The sequence below is a fragment of the Zonotrichia albicollis genome, chromosome 6, assembly GCF_047830755.1.
Source record: "Zonotrichia albicollis isolate bZonAlb1 chromosome 6, bZonAlb1.hap1, whole genome shotgun sequence".
NCBI lineage: Eukaryota > Metazoa > Chordata > Aves > Passeriformes > Passerellidae > Zonotrichia > Zonotrichia albicollis.
The window spans coordinates 5,325,644-5,350,539 of record NC_133824.1 but is presented as its reverse complement, the minus strand read 5'-3'; the positions used below and the strand labels follow the sequence as shown (position 1 = coordinate 5,350,539).

Sequence of the window (24,896 nt, the reverse complement as noted above, 5' to 3'; positions counted from 1 at the left end):
TTGGATGGGTGTGTTGAAGGCAGAACATTCACAGCACAAGGAACAGTTTGTTCCAGGGGAAGCAGGAGATCAAACCTTGCACTGAGAGACCTTTGTCACTTGGACCATAAACTTGTCTGTTTTTCCCATTATTTTCCCCAGTGCTTAGAGACACATAAGCATCATAATAACTCAGTAATGGCACAAACAATTGTAGTAAAGCAGAATGTTTTCCTCAAGAAAAAATGGAAAAATTCTTAGTTTCGGTGACCCTAATGTAACTAGAACAAGTGGAGGTCCCTATATTGTACATCCATCCTGCTAAATAACATCTTATACAGAAAAATCTTGAGAAGACCTCAGCCAAAGTTTATCCCTGCAGCCCTCAGGCTAGATGCACTCTTCAAAGCAATTAATAAATATTTGGTTTAATTAAAAAGAAAACTATCCAAACAAATTACCTATTTTTTGGTGCTCTCTTGTTCTGGTTAACCTGATTTCAGTACAAAGTCATCGCTGCTACACAACTAAAATTTGGCATTATCATCAGTGTCACCTAAATAATCAAACTACTTGTATTTATCAAAATGTATTCTGCTCTGGGTAAGGAAAATAAATACCTGCTCTTACTTCAAGACCTTTACTGCAAGAACTTAAACAAACAGTGGGCTTCCAGCCATCTTTTCTCTCCACTCCTGTTTCTGAACTGCAGGATAAGGCTATTTCTGTGGAAACAAATCAACATGTTAAAGTTGTACAGCTGCCAGAGGGGGCTCTGATGTTTCTTTCTCTGAAGGTAAAGACGACTCCAGCTTATTTGTAATTGTGTGATATAGCTTCAGTAAAATGCTACCCCAAGCTGTCATGGGCAGCTCTGCATTATTGATTCATTTGGACATTAACATTTGTAGCCAAAGTCAAATGTAACATAACATGGGTCCTACACCTTAATATATGCTCAAACTTTTGCAGTTCTCAGTGTGTCTAAATTAGTGTAGTTTTCAGAGGTTGCATCTTCCAGGCCTTTTAGAAGGATGAGCAAGTGTTGTGTGAATTGTGACTGATTCCTTCATCTCCACTTGAGGTCTTGGTGCTGCAGAGTTTGTGCTGAAGCCAGGAGTGAAGGGAGGTGCTCGTTCAGAGGATGCTGAGCTGACACCTCTGTCCAAGGGTGTTTGCTGCCAGCTCTGCTGCTGTCCCACAAGTCTTGCTGGCTTTTAAAGGACTCTTAGGCAGCAGGGCTCTACTTAGAGTGGTGTCATACCAAAGAAACGCAAAGTGTTTCTTCAAATCTTAGAACAGGGGAAAGAATGCTGCTCTTAACACCTATTGCATCTCCATTCCTTTGGAGTCTCCTTTTTAAGAACAAAGGAGAAGTGGGAAAATTAGCTGTCTGCCAGAACAAAAATCAAAAGAATGATCAGTGTGTTTAGAGATCTTGATCTCATTTAGTGAAGACTTTATTCTGTGAATGTCTGCAGTTTTCTAGTGTCTTTTAAAATGATACATGTGGTCTAAAACATTCCAACAAACAAATCTGTGCTTTGTAGAAGGAATCAATGTGTTTTGAAAGTCTAACAGTGTAATTTATTTCCCTGAAGTTTTTAAAGGAAAATAAAATGGTTTCAGGAGAATTTTCTCACTAATGATATTTTGGTTCCAAGGAGGGAAGCTAGAACTATGAAGATTTCACTTGCCAATGTAGAAAAAAACCCCATAAAAGTAATGAAAATAGGCATGTCAGTTTACTTGCAACTTAATACTGTCAAGAAATATAACTAATAAAAAATGCTAGCAACTGTATGATGGCTGTGTTTGAACAGTTTTATACTATATTCTAACTGACATTTTAATTAAAGCTCTAATACTTATTACCAGGAACTAGCTTGCTTTTTCACATCCCTCTGTGTCTTTGCCAGCTTGATTATAGTTGACAAAATTGAAAAAGTTTGATAGTTTTTAGGTTCTTCAGCATTTGGTTTTTAGACATAGTTCTTAGGTCTCCTCAGTTTTTGGTTTACAGTCCCCTGCTGGAGTGGCAGTGATTCCTGTAGAGAAATTCAGATGAAATCTAAGGAACTCTGAGTTGTGTTACTCCTTCTCTTCAGTTGCCCACTTTCCTGGAAGTATTTTTAGTGGTAAGATCATCTTACTGATCTTGTTTCAATATTTTTTTCATTTTAGTGGGGGTGAACCTGTGCTGCTGGTACTGTTCATTAAACAAGTAAGACATATAGCTCCTGCTGATTTTAATTTGTTTAAAGTGGTTTTGTTGTTTTGTAATGTGTTCTTGTTGCAATACAAACATGCCTTGTATTACATTGTGATACTAAAAATAAATGCATATTTGAAACTTGTAACCCTCACCTCTGTTTAGAAAAACAAACTTCTCTGCCAAGCACACTGCACTACAGTAAAACCTTGTGCCCCTAAAACTCAAAGCTTGGTGCCAAATCTTAACTAGATGTTCACTGGAAATGCTACAACACAATGAAATGGCCATGATTGTGGTATGAAAGACATTAAAAAAAACCAAACAAAACCAACCAACAAACAAAAAAGCCCCACCCAAAACCCTGTCGAACATGGTTTTATTTTCAAGATTTCACCCTGAACTTGTTCATACTTCAACAGTATTTCAGTTCTTATCATAGAAATATTAATTTTAGGTAAACGTTCTTTATAAACAAACTCATTCTAATCTCTAGCTTCAGTTTATAAGAGCAGCAGGGCTTACTTCTGAATAATTATATAATATTCTAGCACTTATTTACTTTTATCAAGTGTTTGAATATGTTATTAGTATTTTGCTGGTCCGTGTTACTGCATCCATGCATGTTTAGCAGCATTTCATCCTACCCCAGCTGTGTGTAGGGGCTGTGCAGCCCCTGTCTGTGCTGGCCTCCCTCTGAGAGGGGGTGAAATGCTGGAGGATGAGCTTGTTTGTCCAGAAACTGCAGATAATTAACAGGGAAAGGATATTGAAACCACTGAATGGAAATAAGGTCTCAGCTCTCCATTTTATCTTTCTGTCTGTAATTCCAGCATGAATGGTGGCTGTTGTATTAAGGATGGGTGGATGAAGGGACACACAGACTCCTGTCTTCAGAAGGCAAAACTGAGTTTATTAGACCCACATCCTTCTTATAGAGATTAGAATGGTTTTAATTCTTTCTCTGAACTTTCCCAAAACTTCCCAGGGCAATGCCTGGGGAAGTTTATCTGACTTTCCTCTCTCTGACGAGTTCTTAGCATCCACAACAAATGGCATCCAAGAAATAGGAATTCACCAGAGTCCACGTTTTCTTTACTTTTTCCATTTCTGAATCAAATGGTTAAAAAAAGAATTTTCACAGATGAGATTGGTATGTCCTGAGGACACTTGATACAATGGGAATATATAATTTGCAAATTCTTTAATAGAAATGTCTATGAAATATTTATGTCAGTATTGTTCAGTGTCTTACTGTTGCCATTTTTAAAATATAATTTACTTCTTTCTGAAGAATTCTGTTTGCCAGTTTTGACTTGAAAGGTTCCTGTGGAGGCAACATTATTTATTTATACTGGCAAAACCCCAGATAGTTTGTATACTTTAAAATTATTTATGTGTTCATTTTGCCTTGGTTGATTAGATTTTCCTCATGATAGAGGTTAACTTTTGAAGTAGGGAATGGTTAGGTCTACTTAAATGAAGTGTAATAGGTCTTGTTAAAGCTTTACCAAGAATAGTTCATTATTGTGGGTAATCAGATGGGCAGCTCTTGCCACAGTGGTGTGGAGTTTTGTTTCCTTTTTACAGAATTTTATTTTCTTTGTCTTACCCCTCCTTTGCCAATTGAAAATGTCAATGTTTTATCTTCTTCCATTAGTGTTTTCTTAAAATCATTTTATAAGGTGGTGGCAGCTCAAAGTGCACTTTTGATTGGGTTTTTATTTGACAATTAATGGGTAAACCACCCAAACAAAGCTTCACAACTAACAGTTATGGAGCCTTCTTTGGGGAGAGGGCTGCTGAGTTTCTGTGGGAAGGAAGATTAAAATAAAACATCAAATAATTAGAAATGTGTTTCATAGGCTTGGTTGGCATTAAGCTCATGTAGTGCTTTTACTTAACTTTTGCTGGATTTTGTAGGATTAAAGCTTTTTTACGTGTGCAAATCAGTTTTCACACCACTGAGTAGTTTCTAGTAGTAGTGCCAACTAGTATGCCACAAGTATTATAACTTAAAATGCTTCTGCCTGAATAAAGCCCCCTACAAAATTAGAACTATCTTATGTCTAATATGCTGAGTTATTTTTGGGTTTAGTTTGATTTTGTTTCTGGGGTTTTTGTTAGTTTGTTTATGGTTTTGTTTGGTTTTGTTTTCCTTTTTTCATTTTTTTTGTAAAAGAGAAGATTTTATACCTCATTACCTTGATTTGATTAATACACTTGTGATATTTTAATATTAAATTTTTTAAGGGAAAAACAACAAATTTAGGCCTTATGCTAGCTGTCTCAGCTAATTGAATTTATTATAGTTTTCTACTTTCCATTCTCCTTGTTTCTACAGTACTAAGGCTTGTCTAGTAATAAGCTATCCAAATACAAATTCTTATTCTCTTATTCAGATATTAAAGCAATAATAAAGTTAGTACTTCCCTTGAGATTAGTAAGATAATTGATTTTGAGTTACAACTGCTGCAAGAAGAAAACTAGTGGAAATATGTAAATGTTCAAATGACAGCATTGGTATATACTTCTTACACCATGTCTAGATTAGGAAGAGGGTTGTCATTTAAAATATGTTCCCTAGAACAATTTAAACATTCCTGAAGCAAGTGTTCAACACATCTGAAAATGTGTTAGCTGTATGTAGCTATACAGAATCCTGCAGAAAAACTCTTTTTTTGGGACAGTTGGTTTGAAAATTAAGCTGGTGTGTTCAAAATGTCATCACTCATAGTCCATATAACAATCTGAACATCTATTTACTTCCTTCAGAACTGTTTGAAAATAAGTTTATTAGCACTTGAAGGTTATACACAAAGTGACCTTAGCTCACAGGGGTTTTTTGAGCTTAATTTTCACACTGTTTAACTGCAGGTTTAAACAAAGGAGTTCAAGTGATTTCTTCCATGGTTCTTTCAACAAATTTTGCTTTGTACTACACCAGTATTATTTAGCTCAATATTTTAAGAAGACATGAACTGAAACAAACGTAAAATATGATAAATATTCCTGTAGTTACTTTAGGAATTTATATATATTACATGCAAGATCAGACATTTTTGTAAGTCATGCAATGGCTTGAGAGGCTTAGGCACACCTAGCAATTTTATTGTTTGGCTATTTATTGCTTCCCTTCCTGGCACTCTCTTGTCTCAGTTTTATAAATAAAAGAATGTACCTACCTCCTTATGTAGCCCCTTATCTTATTGCTGTGTGTTAGAGATAACCAAGGGGCACTTTTAGCTCTTGCAGTCCTGCCCAAAGCTGCACCTCATCCAACTGGGGAGTCTGAAGTAGTAACAGCAGGAGATACCTTTTTATAGTTTTTCCATGAGACTATTTCTGCCCTCTGGCCCTTTGATTTTCAAAGAACCTTTTAAAGTACAGATCAGAGATCAGAGCCTGCTTTGAAAACTAGAAAAGACACTTTATGTAGATAGTTTGGGGCTTCCTTCTCTACTTCATTTGTTAGAAATTGCATGTTAGCAGATATGGCATATCTTTCAGTTCTGAATTCAGTTAAAAAACAAAGTAAAAAAACGGAATCAGTTTTGTCTCCTTGAGATACATCAGGGATCAGTGCTGTTTAAAAAAAGGGACAGGAGAGGCTCATGTCTTTTTAGATTCAGAAGTCTGTGGAGCAGCCTGAGTGCACTGTGGAATGGAACAGAGTCTATTCTAGTCAAAGCATGGTTATTTCTTCATGCATCCTGTAACTCAGTACTATCCCACATCATCCTTGAACAGGGCTGTTTCTTAAATGCCACGTTTATATTTATAGTAATTGACAAGTAAGAAATGATTTCTTGCTGTGGTTCACTAGGAGCCATTGACAGAGGAAGTTGGTAACACAACTTGGCTAAATTGAGGGAGGAAGAGTTCTTTTAGAATGGATGTTATATTGAAATGAACATGGATCCATCCATTAAAAAACTTTTTAATTCTGGTGGTACACATGCTCCAGAAATTGATTTATTGTTTAGTATTCTTGACTGGCTCTGCTGTAGTTCCTCTGTGCATGCAAATTCAAAATGCATACAACTTAATTCCTCACTTGCTTCCAACCTCTAATTTATCACAATGGAATCATTGTTCTCAGGTTCACTGTGCAATTACTGACTGCCTGCTTGAATAGATGCACCTTTCTCTTTCTAAAAGTCAGGCTGCTGGGTTTTCTTTTCTGCAATCTAAGTTGGAGGCAAGTGCATCATGGAAAATCATAGCATGGCAATGAAAAAGATGTGCTCAATTCCTAATTTATCACTCTTGGTCTGCATGATGAGTTCTCATATTATTTTGGTTCCTCTGCTTATGTTACTGTGTAGTTTGTTTTTTTTTTGGGAATGAATCCCCAGTGTGTATGATCAGTAAGATAAAAGCCTTTCTTTTGTGCCTTATGAGCTGGTTGATTGTGCAGCAGACCCCAGAGCTTTATTCTGTGACTGCTGTTTACTTGAGTATCAAGTGCTTACCCTCTCCTGCTTCCTGCTGAGACTTACCAAGAGTTTTTATCTTCAACCGAACTGCTTTATTTTCCAAGGCTGTTTTCCTGCAAGCAGAAAATAGGATCTGGAAACATATCTATAATAAATCTCATCTCCTACATTGTGTAGTTGCTTATGTGCTTTGTGCACTTCCAATCTCAAGGGCAAGGAGGTCTGGTTGTGTTGCCTCAAATACATGTTACAGTATTTTCATAGCATTTCTAGGCTACACGGGAAAGCAAACAACTTCTGAAGCCTTTATTTCCAAATACTATGGAGAATGTGAAAGAGCAATTGAATTACAATGTGCCTCAGAGAAAGTAAAAGGAAAATTGCTTTTGTAAAGAAATCACTAGTATAATTTTGTCACTTTGCTGTTTGTACCTGCCATTTTGGCCCCATACATTAATCCTAGCAGAAAACTATGTAATCACCATAGTTTATATAATGGGAGAGGAAATGAAATGAAAACAATTTGTGGAAAAGAAATGGAAATGCAGTATTATAAATAGTGAAGCCCGGAAGAGTAGGAAATGGTAGTGAAAGATGAACCAGTTTAAATTTAAAGTAAATTTAAATAAAATTGGAAAAAATAAAATTAAAGTTTTCATGATACTTTTATGCCAGAAATGAGTATTGGCTGTTTATTTCTTTCAAATACTGTATAATTAATTAGTTAATAATTTTGGATTTAGAGGAGGCAATATGATAATATGTTTTATTTTTTCTAATAACAGTTGCATATTTCATTGTTTTTATGATTCTTATAAAGGGAAAGGATGGATTAGTTATAGTTTATAATGTATAACATTATTGCTTGAGTATGTGGCAAAAAATTAGTATTTTCAGAGTAGCAGGATGAAATGTGTGCTTTTAACTTTTTTAGCTCAGCAATTAAAATCACAATGGTCATCACAAGATAAAAGAGCAATGTCACGTTTAATGAATATTTAGTATTTCATCTGGAAATAATACTGAATTTCTGTGAGAGCTGAGTTTTGAAGTCAAGCTACAACATTTAAAGCAGTTGATCTCTTGGTAAAAATCATTTCATATAAATGTGTCTTGCTTTGGCAGATGTATAATAATTTCTAGTCTTAGAATACTTGATACATGTGTTCCAATGCCTGTGAATGAAGATTTATATATATCTCAGTCTCTGTATTTTTCAGTGAACTGCTTCCTATGCCCAAATAATTTATTCTGTACTAAATATGATCTTTTTCCATGTAAATATCGGAGTTTATTCTACAAATGCTACTTGTAAAGGTATTTATTACCAGGTTAAAGTTTAGCATATTTTGGTATTTTAAGTGAAATTTTTAAAATAGTTCTAAGACAATTTATTAAAAAAATACTTTGAAATTCTTGAAACCGTGACAGATTATGGAGGTGTGGCCCTTATCTTCAGCCTTAGACTGGTTTTGAAAAGAAATCTGTTTTTCAGGTTCATGTATAGATGCCACTCAGAAGAATATGTTTGGGATCCTCTTCTGGTAAAGAGATTGTAATTCATGTTCCTTTTTTTTGCCAAAGAAGGCAAGATTCTCAACATCAGTCACTTGAAATAGGAAGCTTTAATGGCCCTAGAATTTGGAAGAAGAAGAAAAAAAGACTAGAAAGGCCTTTATTTCCACACAAGTTATTTTTGATACACTTGACTCTGTCAGTTGAAATTGGAACCCTGAAATGCCCATCACCCTGGAGAATCAGCTGATCTGACACCTGAGTCTTGGGCAGGGAGATGCAAACTCAGATGCAGGGGACTCATCGTTTTGCAAACCCTCATCTTTTCAGTGATGGTGGCTGCCTGGCTGGAGCAGGCACCAGCAGCTGAGCAGAATTCCTCTCCAGCTTTGGACAGTGGAACTCTCTCTCCCATGAACCACAGTGTTTTCACTTACCCCAGGTTAAACAGTGGAAATACACAGGAATGGGGAAGAGCTTAAGAGGCTCCCTAAGGAAATGCAGACATGATGGTGGCTTTGCAGTGATCCTCTGATAGGATCTGAAGCCTTTTCCTTCGAAATGAAATAGAGAAGATTCTCCATTTGTGCATACAGCATGGTTAACATCTCTGTCCCTTGGAGGCACAGCCTGGTGCTTGTAACCCGAGGCAGTTCTGTTACAGCTCAGCATTCCCTGCTTGGCTGAGCATCTCACCATGATGCCCAGGGAAAACTGATGGAGCTGGGTAGGAGCAGGGGGAGAAGCACTGCACTGAAGTGGGATCTGACAGGAGAAGATGCTCCCTTAAGTGCTTGTGATAGTGGGGCCCTGGGAAAATGTTAAAGATAGACTCTGAAAATGTTAGACTTTGTGTTTTGTCAGATCAATGCACCTGCGTAAGCAGTATGATAAATGATATAATTGTTAGATGTGATGATTGTTTAGTAATTAAATATAATTATTGTATAATCATAAGAAGAATCATGAGAAACTGTGTTAGAAATTTAAGGGGGAGCCATGAGGGGCCATGCTTGACTGAAATCTTTGTATAGAATAGAGCAATATAAGTTCAATAATTAACATGAAAGTTATATCACGATAGAATATAAAAACGAGTTCATCTTGAATATATGGTCGGAGTCAGATTTGGGTTGAAATACCCCTGACACCCAGAGCTCTTAATAAAAGCACCGACATATAATCACTTTTGTGATTATGTGTTTCTGAACACTTGCTTAACTCTTGGTCTGTTTTCCTCAAAACCTGGTTCTGTAATTAAAACTTTACATTAATGGGCACTAGACGAAGTGAATTTCCTCAATCAAAACTGCCTTGCCCATGCAACTCTAATTTCAGAAAGCATTGCAACACCACCATTACCTGGGCAAAAAAGGGCTGATGGAAAGTAAAACAGTGGAGAGAAATGTGTTACCTGCTGAATTGTCCCTTGGGTGTCATCAGGGATCTCATCCACAAGAGCGGATCACTTGTTCTAATTCATATAATCGAGGGAAATGTGCAGCTTTAAGGATGTGCTATTTCCAATTATGTAGCTTTTTTTAAATGAAGCATAAACTCAAAAGTGCTGTCGGACTTGCTTTACCTTTCTTGTGAAAATTGAGTTTTTGTACTTAATCTCTAAAACATGACAGAAAATATTGGAAGCATGTACCACCTGTTTTTCCTTTCATCCTGATTCATTCATTAGCTTCCTCATACCAAAAGCCCTCCAAGACATAATTAACCCTTTTTTGATACCGTGAAACTTGAAACAATCATTAAAACTCATTAAAAGAGAGAAACTTACTTTCAAAAGCAGTGTAAGATTAAAATTTCCCTGATTTTTTAGACTTGTGATTAGGGTGGAATACTAAGGGTATGGCCCTCATGGTTTCAGTCTTTACTGGCTAGTCAAGTAATTAATGATAATTGGTTGCTTTGCATTGCAGAACTGTGTTTCGTGATATAAAATCTTTTGATAAAATAATTTTCTTTAATGGAATGTTGTCTTCTGAGTATGCATTGTGTAATGATACTGCCAGCAATTCCTTTTTGTCCAGTAAGAAGAAAATGTAATTGAAGATAAAAATACATTACCCAAAGTCTTGCTTTTTTCTCCCTTTTCACATTTTAAACTCCAAAGGTATTATATTGTACAACCATAAGATATTTTATAATCCAGTTTTTACTGAAGAGAACATTTATAAGAAAATAGTTTTGTTGTTTAGCTTTCTGTCACAGATCTGATCGTACTGTATTTTTATATGATGTTGCTAAACTTCTAATTTTATCTTAAAACTATGGGAAAAACAGAACCATGAAATGCATGTGCTTTTAATTTTTTGTCAACTGTACTTTGAAACTGAAGTCAAAGTAGTTGTATTTTCTAAAATATATTACTGGGAAACAAGTAACAAGTTGTATCAAGTTACCAACTTGATACAACTTCAGAATGCAAAGCTTTCTTAACTACAGTGATTTGCTGTAGAAAATTATTATTGAAAAAAATACTGTGATTCTTTGTAAAGGTGTCCTTATCCTTCTTTTTAAGGTTTGGGATGCAGTAGATACAGGCTGCTGTTTAAAAACCTTCTCCTGTCACTCCTGTGCCGTTCGAGCTGCCCGGTGGTCATCCTGTGGAAGAAGGATCCTCAGTGGGGGCTTTGATTCCATGCTGCATTTAACAGATGTGGAAACAGGTAAAGGCCATGAAGAATGCATTACAGCCATTTCTTTATTGTGTACAGATCACTTGGGACCTTGCTAGCCTTACTCTTTCTTCTAAAATATAGACAAATCCATAGGTGAAAGTTAGAATTCTTGAAATGTGACTGTACTTTAAAAATGTGTTTTGGCAATTAAGAGTAGTTGGGGAAGTTTGAGAAAACTGAAATATCTTGAAGTCGACAATCACATGTAATTTATGTTGTCAGATACTACACAGATGAATGGAATGAAATGTGTATTTTTATGCTCTGTCACCATAATTCATTAAAGTATTTGAACAGCCTCTTAAGACTGACTTCAGTAACATTTATACATATATTTAGTTTAAACATAGGCTTGTATCTCATTCTCTGTTGGGTTGATGTTTGTGTTTGAAGTTAATTAGGTGATTTTTTCTTTTTTCTGAATAGGACCTTAATTAGGAGTATAGAAACTTAAATTCTGGTATGAAACCTTGAGACTGAACTTGTGTTGCTTTGATGCATTTTTGAATTTGATTTGGGATTTGATTGTTGTAACCTTAACAACTAATTTCCTGGATGCTGTGTCTCCTCCTGTCTCCTTCACAAACTAAAGTGCTTCTGTCAGCACTTCTGTATTCCTTCTCTCCTTAATGTGTTTCCAACATCAGCAGCTTTCACTGGGACTCTGCATAATAGGATATCTCTGTGTGTAATATATGAATTAGATCCAAAATGGGACATTGTCAAGGGAAGAGATGCAATTTTACATTTCCCCCTTAGTTTATTTTTAAGTGTTTAACTCCTGCAAAGGTGCAATATTTTTTATAAGACTACAATAGAAATCCTTACAAAAATTACAAGCGGTTTTTGTCTAGGAGGATTTTCTCTTGCATAAAAGAAAGAACTACATTGTATGTGAATAACTGGAAAGCAGAAATCCTATTCAGAGGAACTGAGAAAGCAGCCAAGAAAATTTTAAAATATTGTTCACATGAGAAAAAGGTTCTTTTTCATGCTCCAAGAATTTATTTTTCTCAACAATAATTGTACCAGAAGTATTTGAATACAGTGATGGCTGGAAGGGAGCTGTTGCAGTGTAGGAATGTAAAATATGTTACAGAATACTGGTGTTTTCAGAATATTCAGCTTTTTTCATGGGGAAAGAAGCTTTAAATACTTGGTGTAATAGTACATGAGGTTAATATACCAAGTCATTAATTTGTCAGATTTCTACAGCAACCTTTGTAGTCCCACATATAACTGAACCTTACTTATCCAAGTGGATTTACTTTTGTTGGTAGTGCTTAAAAATTCTAAATGGAATGGCTATCTTCATAATGGGATTTGTAGCAGCTGAATAGATTTTGTGTGCCTGAATCACTTTTCACTATTCTGGGAAAAATCTTGTAAAATTATAGGGAAAATTCCAAAGATACATAATTTAAATAATATTCTTTAATTTCCAATATCTCTTCAGCTTAATTAACCAGTAATGGAACAGAAGTCTGGATTAAGTTGATTATAGTGATTCATTTATACTTCTCTAAGAAATGACAACAATAACAAAATACATTTACTAAGTGTCAAAGCAGATAAATTTGTAAATGGTTCTTTCCTTACTGACTTGTGAGTTATAGGGTTTCTAGCTACTTCAATAAATTGTATGTGTGAAATGAATGCTTATATACTTGGAAGTATCAGGTATTCATTACTGTCTTATTTAAAGAACACAGAATTCCTTGTAGTTCCTCTGAACTGCAGTTGTGATTGGACCTTTCACACCCGATTTGGAAAAGCATAATAGGAGTGATCAGAACTTTAGTCTGATTTCGTATGTATGCAAGCCAGTTTCTGAGCTCCTTCCCTGTTGTAAAGTTACTCTTCTTTTCATACATTTCAGTCAGTTCTGTTCAGAAAGACAGGGCAAGCAGTTGCCTCTGGAATCCAAATCAATTTGATATAAAAAGCCTCATTTCCATTTGAAAAACACTAAGGCATCTATGAGATTTTGATTTACATTAGTTCACTGAATCATTCATTCCTCCTCACTCTTCATCAGTGCTGAGATGATTTCTTCTTTGATTAACTTCAGATAGATGTTAGAACTGTTCCTTCATATTGGACTTTCATATACTTTTTTGGACTTCAGTCCTAATTACTTTCCATTGCTAGTGTGAACTAACTACCAGTGTGTTTAAATGTAGTAAATGCATGCCAGTGAGATTTTATAAATAATAATGCTCTCTTTCAGGCTCTATGCTCTGGTATATTTTGTTCTGGTTCAACATTTTTTCCAGTAGTTTCCTAAAATCTAATCTTTCTTGTCTTGGTTTTCAGTATATGTTTTATATATTACATCTGTGTTATAAAAATTGCTACATGTCCTTCCCTAAAAGAAACCTAATGATCTATAAAGAATGACTTAAAATTTAAAAAAGGTTGCAAATACAGCTTAGTACATGCATGGTATTGAGCTGCTGAACTGTGGGGGATTTTTTGTCATTTTCTGTTGGTTTTCTGTTGGGAACATAGTTTCTGCCCTACTAAATTGAAATTGTAATCTTGCTAATTGTTCTGGGTCTGATTAAGGCTAGTTATGATATTTCTCAAAGGAATGTGTCAACAATTTTTTAACAAACAGCACTAGAGTAAATTCTTCAGGAAAATTTCTTTCCAAGATTGGACTTCAGTTTGGGTATCCCATGTGCTAATATAGTGCATCTTCTAGAGTGGGTTTTTTTCTACTTTTATGATCTGAACAACATCAGAATAGAAGCAAACACTGAAATCTCATTAGTCATGAAACAGAATTTTTGCTGTTGGCAGAGAAATCCTGATATGAGGCTAGAAGACACATCCATGAAATCTTATGCTGCAGTTTTACACCACCAAACTCCTTGCCCTTGTCACGTGTATGAAATGAAAGTTCTTACATATACAAAGATCTAAGATACTCCAAGCATAAAAAAAGAGGTGATAGGAATCTCAGGAAGTTCAGCAAGGTCATGATCTGGAGTGGAGTAATCCTGTGCAGCAGAACAGACTGATGTTAAACTGGTTAGAAAGAAACTTTGCAAAAAAGTACCTGGAAGTCCTGGTGCTGCATGTGAATCGGCAGCGTTGTCAGCAGCAAAGGAGGTCAACATCATTCCAGGCCAGATCATGAGTATTTACCTAGCAGGTAGAGAAAATGATACAGGCTCTTCTCAGAGATGTGCAGTGAAAGGATGAGAGGCAAAGGAACGGTGTAGGAACACAGGAACTTGTTGGCTCAGCTCAAGGGTGATCAAATACTAAACCAGGCTGTTCAGAGAAGCTGTGGAGTCTGTACTTGGAGTACCCAGAACCTCAGTGGACAGACCCTAGATCCTTTAGGAATCTGCTGCAGCTGGACATAATTTGAGTAGGGATTACGAGTAGATGATCCCTGGAGGTCCAACCTACAGGATACTGTGATGAAGAACAGTACAAGAGAAGAATTCAAGTAAATGAGGTACAAGGAGTTCTCCTACTGTGGTTTGGATAAGAGATAATAGATGTTGCTGTGCAAGTCTTTTTTAAATTCAGTTTTTGTAGATCATCATATATTATCTTCAAGGGCCATCCAGTGCCTTAACACTAGGATGTGAAGCTAAGACTCTTCACAAACATGGTTTTCTTAAAAGCTATTGTACACATTCAGTATGGGTTGGACCCAAAATGTGCATTATTTTTAAAGAACTGAAGGTTATGCATGAGTCATTCACATGAGTGGTTCTGTGATCAGTTGCAGTTTGCATCAGGCAAGTTCAGCACTGCACTATGGAGATTCATGAATATTGGTAGATCCAAAATCTGCAGATTTACTGCCTGTTACTGGCTAATATTTTTTTATTGTCCTATTTTAAATACACTATTTCTTTATAAAAACAAAGTCTTTTGAATATTTTCACAAATATGATAGTAATGCAGCACTCTGAGACTGCCTGCTTTTGTTTTTCTCTAATAACACACAGTCATTTTCTATTACTGGTAGTTCAGACACATTGTTATTTACAGAGTGTTAAATAGTGCTATATTCTGAGAGCACTGAAAAAAATGCTTTTAAAACTTTCTAGGTCAAATAAATTTGACATTTAACTTCTGTTATGTCCAGATGCAATGGAGGTGCTCTACCAACTTTGGAAGGGTAATTGTATTTTTAGAATTTATTTATAACTGTTTTATTTTTGGAATGCATGTTTTATTAATCAGTAGATTTTTCATTAGTCACAAATGAATTGGTATAATAGCATAGGCAGAACATTGGCTGGGTTTTTTTACTATTTGCATATTGTAGATACTTTTCATTTCTTTAATATTATGACAGAGGGAATGTTCCAAGAAATTTTGGCACATTTCCTAAGTTGCCAAATGCTGCAGTTGTATTTTAGTTCATGGACTAAGCTTGCTTTCAAATATAATTTCCTCAGAGTTATAATGAGAGAGAGAGTTTCTTAATGGAACATCTTGTACCTACCAAGAAAATTTTCTTTTTAATGTATTTTTTTCTGTTCTAATTTGATAGTCCTATAGATATAACATTGCTATTTTTAATGTACTCATATTTGTTCACATAGGAGTTCTAGTTCTCTTACCTAAACATCACCCCAGGAAAACTGTGGCATTCCTCTGTTCCTCCTTTTCTGTCCCAGTAGTATTTAGAGAATATGTTTTAATATGCAGAAAGCTTTTATATGGCACCTCATAAAAAAAAGCCCAGTTGATTGATAATGTTTTTGTTTGCTTATTTATTTTTTTTCTTTGGAGTGTATGCAGGCACCTTAGATGTGAGGTCAAAGGTTTCCCCCAAGATTCAGCAGTTTTATGAAATAAGTTGAACATAGCACTCTCCAGCTAGGAGATAACAGCATTTTACTTTTTATGCTCACTGCTGTAAAGCCTTGCTGAAAAGTATTTATTGTGGGGACGTTTCAAAAGTTAAAAGAGAAAATTATTTAATATTTCAAACATCTGCACTTGCTGAGAACTTGCTTGTGAACATTTAGGGACAAAAACTAGGAAAAAATATGTCATCAATATAACTTTGGTTCTTGAGAAAATAATAAAGCCAATTGTCAGCACACCAAGAATGGAGAAGTAACAGACAGCATTGATTTGTTAGGAACAAATGATGTCTAATCAATCTAATTTGTTTTCACTATTGTGCATGAGAGGGACTGTGACTGTAATGAAATATTTTTGTGTATGTTGTTTTATGTCTTTTTCTAAGCACAGAGGGGAATCCATTTTGCTAAGCAAGATTGCTCTTGTGTCCTTGTAAGTCTCAGGCTTCACCTTTCTTTACAGAAAGACAGATCACAGATTAGAGTAAGGAAGTAAATGTTTTAGGGTTTTGCAGTAGGTGTGTGAACCTAAGGGCCACTAAGCACAGTTACAGAAGCATCCTGTTCTGAGCAACTGTGCTGATGTTCTGTGAAAAATTCAGAATGTTAAATAGCCTTTAAAACATCTGATTTCATAGCTGAGCAGTTTCACAGTAGGCTGCTGCATAAAGAAGCAGAAACATATATTCAAGATATTTTTAAAGATTTTTTTCCGTATTGTGCTTGTTATTATTATGTTACTGGCAAGCCTTTAATGCTTGAAGAATTTAATTAAAGCCTTTAAAGAACATAAAACATGCTGCAAAAGATATAGTAGATATTGTTACTGAAATTGTGAAAATTAAGGATTAGAGAAACATTTGATTTCTTCTTTGGAATAACAATCTCTTATAAAGGAAAATGATATGTGGTATGGATTTTCCCTCAATTAGCCAAAGACATTTTCAAAAGGCCTAATTTTCTAGTCTATGAGTTGGTTATGCTGCCTTTAGGAACTAAAATGCAATAAATATATACAAAATAAAGGTATATACAAAAATGTGCTGATTTATACCTGTTATGGATGGGGGTCTTCTCCTTCAAGGCCATCTGTTTCAATATATAAAATAAGACCCTTCCAAAGGTGAATATTTCATTTAGTAAAGTGAGTAATTGTAGAAAAAAAGATGGGTAACTGAAAAAAAAAGATTTCCAGAAAGGTGGAGGAGGATTTACAGCAAACACTGAACCTGGATTTCCCAAGCTGTGGGGTCGGTTCCATCATAGCAGCATTACAGCCTGGAAAGAATAAATTCTGCTCATGTTAGTATAGCACCTGAAGCCAAGTTTGTGCAGGAAAAGGCTAAGAGTTGAGTTCATTGCCTCAAATTACTGAATTGCATGAGCTAATATGCCCCATGTCATCTTTTGCATTGACCTGTTCTATCTCTCAGATGGATATTTTTCCTAAATTTCTGAGTGAATTGTGAATTGTGAATAAATTTTAGTTGTGACAATAAAGAGTGTTTCCTTTCTCTAAAACCTTTTGAGTTTGTTAATTGCTGCTTCTCAGCCTGTCTACATTCCAGTCTTGCCCCTTTTCTGTGACATGGCAGTGGAATGGAATTTGTGTGTACGTCTAATAACACCAAACTCTTCAGAACACTGTTTACTCAATTCTCAAAAAGAGATGTTTGATTGAATTTCACTTTGGGGAGGCAATGAGAGAGGGAGGGTTGTCTTGCAAAGTATTAACTGGAGAGCCTGAGCTTTTAGTATTAGTTTATTGTGATTGTTGACTTAAGTAAAAAAATTTATTAATATCTGCAGCATCAAATCATAAGGTGGCAGCTTAAATTAAGAAAAAGAATGAGGTTAAAGAATAAAGAGGTAAATAAGATGCTCAGGTTGTTTGCATTAATTTTATTTGTTATTACATTGTAATGTAGAGTTCATAACACTGAGATTATTATGGTTTAATTATGTTAATGACTGTCACTGAGAGCTTTTGGATAAATTGCAGCTTCTAGCAGACAAGAAAAGGGCAAATTCAGTGCCCACTCTATCAAATAGGGAGAGACAGAGTAGGGAATGTAGAGCATTTTAGTTTCTGAAGAAAATATCAGGCAAATTATTAAATTACTTGGAAGCAGTTGGGAATGAGATAGAAAAGTTGACTAATTAATAACAAATTATGTTAAATCAATCTTTCTATGGAAAAGGTAACAGATCTTGTAGTTAGTAGATGAAATACATCTTGAACTAAATGCACATCTTTTTTGCCTGTGTTTTACCTGACTTTCTCGTGTCTTAGGCTAAAGAACACAAGTATTTATTATAGAAAAAGCAGTTTTGAGAAGTCTTGTGGAGGTAAACACATAGAAAAGCCAGTGATTGCAAAATGAGGACTTCCACTGAATCAGTTATGGATATGTCTAATGCCGTTTGGACAACACTTTGTGGAGAACAGTGATCTCTTGATGAGTCCTTTATAAAGCTGTGTGACAGGATTAGTACAGGTAGGCTGCACTTCTGCTAATTTCTGACTGCAGTCCCATTGAAAACTTGTTGATTATTCTCCCAGAGTTTTTATTAAGCAGGGAAATAGTAAGAAGAAAATTCCTTTGGGAGTAAAGTGCTATTAAACAGAGTAGTGACCCTCCATGGGGTAATTCAGTATTTTCTCAAGTGCTGGGGGTGGGTAAGATGCCTGTGTATGTGGCTTTTGTAAAGCCTCCCCCAAATGATGCCTGGTAGTGGTGTACATGAGAGTAACATCTTGTTGTTCCTATAACTGATGATTTTAATACTTTCTTCCTTCCCTGTGGAGCTTTTTGGTTTTTTTCCCCTGTAGCTGTTGGGGTTCTGAAAGCTCCCATGGCAAGGGATGGTCACAAATATGACTTGTGGAGAAAATCTCTGCTGCCCTGATGACTTTTTTGTCCTTTGGGGGAAGGAACTCATGGACAAAATTAAGTGTTTCACTTAGTGGTGACAGAGAGATCCTTTAGATCTTGCAGTGGCAATTGGTGGCGAGTCATTTAAAAAAGGACAAAAATCCCCTACAAATACCAGAATTCACATAGAACAACACTCCCCCCTCCTTTAGTCTCTCTGTAATCTTTTTCCCTGTCTTTTCCCTTGATGAGCACATGTGATAAAGTAAAACCTTTCTCTTCTTTAAACTGAATAAATAAGTAATTTTACAAGTCTTAGCCTATTGACTGTGTAAGTTGAGTTCAGGAGATGAGGAAAATGGAACTGATGATGAAATCAAATAAATCGGCCCCAGAGAATGAAATGAGCATGAAGAAATCTGTGTGAATGATTTTCAGTATTGTACACCTAACTGCAAGGCTTTACATCTGTCAGTAATGTTTTTAGCTGAAAGTTGTTTAAAAAAGCCTGTTTTAAGATAATCCTCACTTGCATAAAATGCAAATTAAAGAATATTTTAAGAAGCTTTTCTCATAGTATTTTAAAGGATTTTTTTTTGTTTTAGTTCTGCAGTACTTCCTTCACTGTTGCTTACAGCAGTAACTTGATTTAATGGAGATCTTTATATGGGATATGTAGAATATAAATCACAGTTGTTATTGTGAAAGTGAGCAGATATATTTATCTTGGTTCATACTGCTGTTCCAAAAATTTTATTTCAGTGAATGTACAGTAATATAATGAATTTGTTAGGATGAAAGGAAGCAGTGAACTGTGGAAAAGTCCTATAAATTAACCTAGCTGAATTCTGTTGTGTTCCAAAGTGCAGGCAATCCAATTGATACTAACCACAGGATCCTGTGGAGATTAGTGTGTACAATTAAATGTTGGCAACAGTGTATCCATGGGAACAGCTATTGCCTTCATATGGTGGTTTGCAAATTATTTCCTACTTCCAAGATGAAGTTTCACTCCTACCTTTGCTGAAAGTTAGGTAAACAACTCAAGAGCTGTAATATAGATTGAGATGTAGTATTTCTGTACAGACAATGTTTTATTCAAGTTATTTTTGTCTCACTGGAAAAAAAAAAAAAGACTGGCATCTCAGTAGGAGAACATTCAACTTTTAGATTTGGAGATTTCTTCCTGTGTGTTGTCTGCACTGTGACCTAGTGGAGCTCTTCTCCTCAGTGTGGGAGCCACTTGTTGTCTCTTTTCAGTAGGAAGCAGTCAGTGCTGCAGAGGCCCATGAGCAGGAGCAATTTCAAGTGGATAGAAATTAGTGAGTTGTCTTTTATTTTCATTAAATTAGACTAGCCCCAGATATTTGAAGTGTGTAATTATAAGCATGTTCACTTTTAACAACCTTGATATCTTTGAAACTAAGTTGAAATGAATAACATATTTCATTTTCTGCTCAAATTTTAATGTGTGCTTGTTATTTGATTTTAGGGAAGCAGATATTTAGCAGCAAAACAGAATTTAGGATCAGTGCACTGAAGTTCCACCCTACAGAGTCAAATGTTTTCGTTTGTGGAGGATTCAGCCCAGAAGTTAAAGCATGGGATTTAAGGACTTCTAAGGTAAAGCAAATCTTTTTTCTCTTTCTCTTTCCAAATGTTCCCTAGGTTGTGTGTGCTGTGTGTTATCAAGGTGCTAGATGTACCTACTGGTCTTTCATTAAATTGTTATTGTGAGGTCTTTTGCTTTTTCACTGTGTTCCTATTCATTGAGATGAACCTCTGTAATGTGTTTTAAGTGCTATGAGGAACACTTAACAGAAAATATTTTTTTTTTCTTTCTGTAGATGTAAGTTACATCTAGTTGAATTAAACAAAGCAAATAGCTCATGTGAGGATTGTGAAAAGCAAAGAAACAGTACAGCTGATTTGCTCCTCAAGCTCTTACCTGTGGGTCAGGATGTGTACCTTATGCCTGTAACTTTTGTATAGAAGCCTGGAGCAATTTTTACATTTATGAACAGCCACAGAAGTGTGAAATGCCTCTGCTTTTACGTTGTCATGAACCACAAAGAGCAATGTGCTCCCAGCAGCCGTTGAGAGCTTAGGTAAGACCAGAGCTGTACTCTGCCAGTGGAAGTTTAAGGTAAGCAACATCCTCATGCACAGAACAGCTCAAAGAGAAGCAGGGACTGCAAAGTGATTAGTTCTTTGTTTTCCTTTGAATTTCTCTGTGGGTAGATCCTACTCATCATAGTTTGCCATCTGTTTGCTCTTCAGGATGGCAGAAGGGACTTGAAAAAGATGAGATAGCACAGCCACACCTTGTCTCTGTCTGTGATGTACTAAGAATAATAGGTGAGAGATAAAGGGAAATGCATTTCAGGTATGAGGGCTCTACAGGAGAGCTCTGAAATCATTGTGGGAGTTGCTCTGTTGAGGAAACAGAGTATTCTTGTGCAATTAACAACCAAGTTCCTGTGCTGCAGTTGCATTTGTCACTGATGTTTGAGGAAAGCATTTAATTATGTAGGATCTCTACCACATGAATAAGTTCTTAAAAGAAAAACATTAGTAAATACATATTGAGACTGCCACATCTGAGGCTACTCTGAAAATAAAATTACTGTGAGTTTCAGAGTTACAGTGTTAGTATGAAAACCTGTGTAAAAGTGGATGGGATTCATTGCATCCATCTACTTGTATGATGGCTAGTTTTACTTCATAGGGATGTGAAGGAAGATGGTTCTAGTTTTAAATTAGCAAAAATATAAGCGCATTTAATAAAAAATGCCTATGTAACTTTTTAAAAAATGAAATTAGATTTTCCATTTTCACTGTTCCTCCTGGCAGGGAACTGAAGAAGTAGGACTAATAGAAGTCTTTACTCCTGAAGAGAAGGATCAGTGGTTTCACAGCATGGAAATGATATAGCAAATACAGTTTTGCTTTCTTGAGATTCTCTCAGTAGAACTTAATTGTGGGGAGGAGGTGCAGTCTGTAATTGAATCCTTCAATGTCCTTTTTAACATAGAGAACCCACTGTTGTCATGGTATGCTGAACTGCCTTTAAAGGTGCTTCAGCAACTAAATGAGTGTCATCTTTTTAAGGCTTAAATATTGTTGGTTGTTATGTCAAATTTGAGGTCTTTGATTGTAGTCCAGAAGAAGATGGCAGATGTATGTGACAAAACAGTCTTTCAGAGATTTTCTGACTTGGTCCAATAATCTTTTCTGGAAATGATACTGTAGTTATACAAAAGTCAAGTGATAGTCTGGCTGTAGATAAAGCCAGAGACATTCTTTCACCCTATGTCATTTCTTTATGATGGATTTTGCACCTGTGCCTATCTTTGAGCAACCATCTATGAGAATCTGTGAAGATGATTTTTCTCTAGATTTGAAGTCAATTGTGATTGATGAGCATGGTCATGCCAAAACTGGCAATGCCTTCAGCTTGTGTGTGTCTAGAGTGCCCAGTCTTTTCAGAGAAAATGATAACTGATTCTGTTCTACAGCAACAAATGCCTGAAGTCACATGTTGCAAAATGTGCCTGTCTGGGCAGTGCTCATGTTGTGTATGGTTGTGGAGGAATATGTTAGAAATATATCACAGGTGGTAGGACACAATCTCCAATACTGATAATGGAGAAGGCACTTCAGTTTCAAGGAGAGAGAAGATTTGTTTACAATGGATATTTATAATCCAAGGCTTATACTTGAGTAAAACTTTTTTTCAGCAATTCTGGTACCAGTGATTTTGATGACAAGATCTGAAGACTGCAAAATTGGCATTAACTCAAGTAGAGCTAAGGGGCTAGAGAACAGATGTTAGTGCTTGTGCTAGATAGATTGGTTTTGAGTTGTCTCCTGAGTCTGCTACTCTTCTGTTGTCAGTATCTCTGCCAATCTGCAGTAGTTTTATCTTTGAACAGTGTTATAGTGTCACCAAGACAAATGGCTTGAAAAATGCTGTTCTTGGCCCTTTGCCCCCCCTTGTGAATTGTCAGAGTTTCAGTAATGCTTTCCCTTGGTACCAGACAAGGTATCAAACAGTACTGTATTCCAAGCAAAGATGACAATAAATGTGTTTGTCTCTTAAAGCAGCTCCTTCCTTTAAGGTTTTAAATTCTGATGGTGCCTCAGTTTAACCACAGCTGAACTGTCAGTTGATATTTCTGGCAAACCTGATTAAAGATCAGTCCTGCATAAAGGTAGATTCAGAAAGCAGTTCCTTGTGAAGAGGAGCATGCGATGCTTGACCGGGACAGAGCCATCAAAGCACCACCAGCATCCCAGGCTGTGATTCCCAAATATTGCCAGCCACCTCAGGCTGATGTTCTGCAGAAGGTGCCTCCTACAGAAATATGTGCATCTCTGTGGACTGGAAAGTGTTCTCAGTGAAACTGTTTCTGAAAACTGGCAGGAGAGAAGAAGCAAGTCCTTCACCAATGAACAGTGTAGCTGCAACAGGGAGAAGGCAAACAGAGAGGGGTAGCGCCCAAAAAAGGAGGCAGTAAGGAGGAGCAGACAAACATCTGGGGTAGAGGTTAGTCTCACCTGTACATCATCACTGCAAAATATTGTAGTTACATTTCAAACTCTTAGGTATTGAAGGAAATGTTGGTTAGGCATGAATTATCAGTGTCATCAATGTGTCATGTCTGCCACTTCCTAGTTTTGGGGGTTTTCAATGGATTCTTCAGGTATTCCTGCTTTCAGTTTATATTGCTATCCTTATTCACATATCTTTTCCATCTTACACAGTGATAGCCATAATTAAAACTGGAGAGTGTCCTAGCCAATATTTTGAAATTTGTCCTGTTCTAATAAGTGCCATTTTCTCGTAACTGAAATAGATGTCTGAGACCTCATGCCACTTTTGTTTCAATTTTGACACAAATAACCTTTCTATCTTTCACGTTCTTTCATCCTAATTAATTACAAGATTTTCCTGTTTTGCCTGTTCTTTTCAAGAGTGTTAATCTGTCATTCAGTTTGGAATGATGTGTGGGTGAACTAATGATTCCTTTTGTTCCTATCATCACACTCCTGATAGCCTTTTCAGGCTTTGCAGCATATTTTGTCAATAGAGACAACACCCTAAATCAGGAAACAAATGAACAAATGAATTTTGTTATTCATTGCACACTGAAAACTCAATTTCAGCATGTGCTGGTAATTCAATTTCAGGGGTCATTCTTTAGGATGTGCATCTGTGTTTTAACAAGCAATCCTCTTGCACAACTTAAAATTATCTGTGAGGCAAAATGATTATTTTATCAGGAAATAAGGGGATTTTTTCCTGGAAATTTAGAGCAAAACATTAAGCATAACAGAAAGAGAGAGAATGAGAAGTTGCAAAAATGGTGTCCAATTACACAAACATGCAGTAGTTTAAATGAGCTGCTTTATGGCAGTGTGCCACATTGATGCTTTCTGCTGATGGAAAATGACATAGAATAGCTCATATTGGTATTTTTCAAAATTAGTACTTCTGACCAGGACCATGAATTTGTGAGCATTAATTACTCATATTTATTCATGATTTGAGTGTGGTACAAAAACTGGATTTGCAAGTCTCGGAGAAAATGTACCAAGTTGGTTTGAGGCATCCTCTCGGCTACTAAAACACTGAAAAATTTTAGGGGAGCTAATAGCATCCCTGCTCTACACAATATAAACCTTGCTGATGTGTACAAAAGAATCTTTTCAATTAATTTTGACAGTTCACTCATGGTACAGGGGAAGTGGGTGAGTGGCTGTGTGGTCCTTAGTTGCTGGTTGGGTTTAAAACATGACAGAAATGTGCAGTAGGCCATTAATTAGAGAGGCAGATATTAAAAAAAAAAAAAAAGAAAGGGGTAAGTTGAAAGATACTTATTGCTATCCTTGTTCTGTTGAGCAAATAGGCAAAATAATTTCAAGTGTAGCATTGGGTATTAAGCAAGACAAAGAATGAAAGAACAATAAGGGAGTTTAAACCTTTAAGATAAAGCTAAACAATATACTTCAGATAAATGAATGAATGGGACAGCTTATTAACCTCTCAGTGAAATGTAAAGTATACAGCATCTCAAAATTAGAGACAAAAGTAATCAAAGCCTGAAAAAAAAAATAGAAAAGGCAGCTGAATAGCCTGTGGAGATTTATTATAGTGGTATTGCTTTCTGTTTGTGTTAAACCCAGTTTTGTCTCTCTGGTAAAGAGATTATTCTGGAGATTTTATATTATTGTATAACAGATTGATTAAACTTTTGAAAAATTTGGAGAATGTTTATAGAGGTTTTATGAAAAGACCAAAAAACCTGGAAGTGAGGTGCTGTGTTTTAAAATAT

At 35.9% G+C, this 24,896-nt stretch overlaps 1 protein-coding gene across 2 annotated transcripts in view; it reads left to right on the top strand.

The window, feature by feature from the left end:
* Positions 1 to 24,896, top strand: part of WDR25 (WD repeat domain 25) — a 63,508-nt gene that overhangs the window by 23,058 nt on the left and 15,554 nt on the right. For both annotated transcript variants that reach the window (XM_005483218.4, XM_026791129.2), the window contains exons 3-4: positions 10,679 to 10,826; positions 20,051 to 20,181. In XM_005483218.4, the coding sequence (XP_005483275.2) occupies positions 10,679 to 10,826; positions 20,051 to 20,181 (279 nt within the window). The remainder of the gene's footprint in view (positions 1 to 10,678; positions 10,827 to 20,050; positions 20,182 to 24,896) is intronic.